At 51.2% G+C, this 2,558-nt stretch overlaps 1 protein-coding gene across 1 annotated transcript; it reads left to right on the top strand.

Moving 5' to 3' along the window:
- Positions 1-736: 736 nt before the first annotated feature.
- Positions 737-2,236, top strand: LOC123440205 (pathogen-related protein). Its single transcript, XM_045116774.1, has 2 exons — positions 737-1,133; positions 1,282-2,236. Exons 1-2 carry the CDS (start codon positions 987-989, stop codon positions 1,915-1,917), a joined length of 783 nt encoding a protein of 260 aa, XP_044972709.1. The 5' UTR covers positions 737-986; the 3' UTR covers positions 1,918-2,236.
- Positions 2,237-2,558: the final 322 nt, after the last annotated feature.

The raw sequence follows: 2,558 nt of genomic DNA, 5'->3' as shown, positions 1-2,558 counted from the left end.
TTTTAACATTTCTGATTTTTACTCCATCAACATCTACGTTGATAATATCCATATATACCGATATAAAAGACCCTGAGCGGCATATCCAATTAATGTAGGCATTAAATCTTGTTATCGAATGGTTTAAATTGCTCCAATGACGAGTGCGGCATGTCTAGCTTGCAATTGATATCACACTAAATATCAATGTCTATGTTAATCACTTACGCGTAACTGATATTCTACATAGTATTCGTATGCAACTAATTTTTTCCTTTATAATAATATCAACGTGTATGCAACTATTTTTTTCCCTTATAGTGGATGATGACGGCTTCTAAAACGTGTGCATGTGGTGTACGCTTTAGGTCTGCTGCACCGGTTGTTAGTTTCGGTACGTTATGTGGATGGATCGGCGACGACGCTTCGGATGGTTTGTAGGTGTGAGAGGACGTTTCTGATGGTTTGATGTATGTTCTTGTCAAACCTTTGTTGAATAAGTAATAAATATGATAGTATGCATCGATTGATGCAGAGGCCGGAGTCTTAACCTCCTTTTCTAAAAAAATAAATAGACCTACATGCATTTACTAGTTTCTGCAGACTGTCTAAGCAACAACCTAATTCCCGAGGGTTTTTTCGGCGAAAAAAAATGTTTGCGGCAGGTAAGGATGGCCTGGCTGGCAAAAGGCAAAATACATATATAATTATATACGTGGAGCATCTGGATTGGATGAGATCGGATCCAGTCGATATAAGTTTGTTCCATTATTTCCGATTACAGTATTATTTTTGTTTGCAGGGATAAACATTCAGCTCCCAGATAAACAATCCTGTATATACTCTCGGACGCCCACCTTTAAAACCCCCACCCACCCATCCATCCATAATTGCATTCACAGGCTAGCGCACACAACAGTGAGACTACAACCCACAGCACTCACCACCGTGGTCGCCATCCGCTGCGCGTCTCGGGCTCCCAGCGTGCGTGTCTGATCTCTGATCTGATGGCGGCACAAGCAGAGGATTCCTCCGGCGGCGACAAGTACCGGTCTCACCTGGCCGGCGAGGGCGAGAAGAACACCGTGTGGCGGCACGGCGCGCCGCCCACGTACGACGCCGTGAACAGCCTCTTCGAGGCCGGGAGGACCCAGGTATATTCCGTCGATCCTCACACGCACGCGCGTCCCATGTCCACGGAGCGCCTCTCTTCTTGTATTTTGCGATGGGGAAAGACCTCCGCTTTGTCGCGGCCTCTGCATGCGTCGGCGCGTCACACGCGCGTTTCTTGTTGCTTTGCAGGAGTGGCCGGAGGGGTCGCTGGAGGAGACGGTGCAGAACGCGATCAAGACGTGGGAGATGGAGCTGTCGCACAAGGCCCGCATCGAGGACTTCAAGTCGGTGAGCCCCGGCCGGTTCACCCTGTCGGTGAACGGCGGGCGGGCGCTGACGGGGGAGGAGACGCTGGCCATGGGCAGCTACAACGCGCTGCTCGCGAGCCCGATCCTGCGGGGCGCCGGCGCGTACGACGCCGCCGCCGAGACGTTCGAGTCCTCGCACGACCTCTTCCGATCCGCCTTCCCGCGCGGGTTCGCGTGGGAGGTGGTCAAGGTCTACTCCGGCCCGCCGGTGATCGCCTTCAAGTTCCGGCACTGGGGCCACATGGAGGGGGCCTACAAGGGACACGCACCCACCGGCGACAAGGTCGAGTTCTACGGCGTCGCCGTGCTCAAGGTGGACGAGCAGCTGCGGGCGGAGGACGTGGAGGTGTTCTACGACCCAGGGGAGCTCCTCGCGGGGCTTATCAAGGGTCCCAAGGAGGGGGACGAGGAGGCGGCGCTCGCCGGGAGGCTCCGCGAGGCGGCTACGGTGTCGGCATCAGGTGCCGACGCGCAGCCGCAGGCCTGCCCCTTCCTTGGTTCGGGAAAGCAGGGGTGATCGAGTGGCCTCGTGAAATAAAACGTGTCGTGTCTCCAGTCTTCAGGGTGTTGCTGTTGCATCACTGTTTCGCAATCAGAGAGATCTTTATCGTCAGCTTTGGAGACCAGCTGAAAGCTCAGTTCAACTTGTGATTTATACTGTTGAAGTGCTCGTTGTTTGGTTGGAAGGTGTTGGGTCCAGGGTCGGGAGTCGATCGGGATCAGTGAGAGCAGCTTGGTGAAAAGATGGTTTCTGACGTGCTTCCCCAAATGATTGATTTCTGCTTGAATTGAATTGTTTCTTGCAAAAATGAAATGTTGTTCCATATTTCCTTTTATATTAAGTGTCACGGCAGTCCATTGTTGGCATAGAACATCCCTCAAGAGCGTAGCCGCTCGCACCACTGTACTTAACCATGTTTTTTTAAGAAAAGAGACAAAAGATTTGTCTCATTCATTAATTAAGAGGGAAAGGAATATAAAGTTTGTGTTATAACGCTCATCGTGTGACAGTACAAAAGGTCTACTCTGATGGTCCAATTATTTTACACCCGCGGTGACCCAGATTTGGGCCGCAATCTTGATGTTAGCAAGTACAAGTATAGAATCATCGGCGGGGCACTCTTGAGATGGAAGATGGGAGCGTTCTTTTCATTCCAT

The sequence above is a fragment of the Hordeum vulgare genome, chromosome 3H, assembly GCF_904849725.1.
Source record: "Hordeum vulgare subsp. vulgare chromosome 3H, MorexV3_pseudomolecules_assembly, whole genome shotgun sequence".
Lineage (NCBI taxonomy): Eukaryota > Viridiplantae > Streptophyta > Magnoliopsida > Poales > Poaceae > Hordeum > Hordeum vulgare.
The sequence above is the reverse complement of the archived record's forward strand: the minus strand, read 5'-3'. Positions and strand labels throughout refer to the sequence as shown.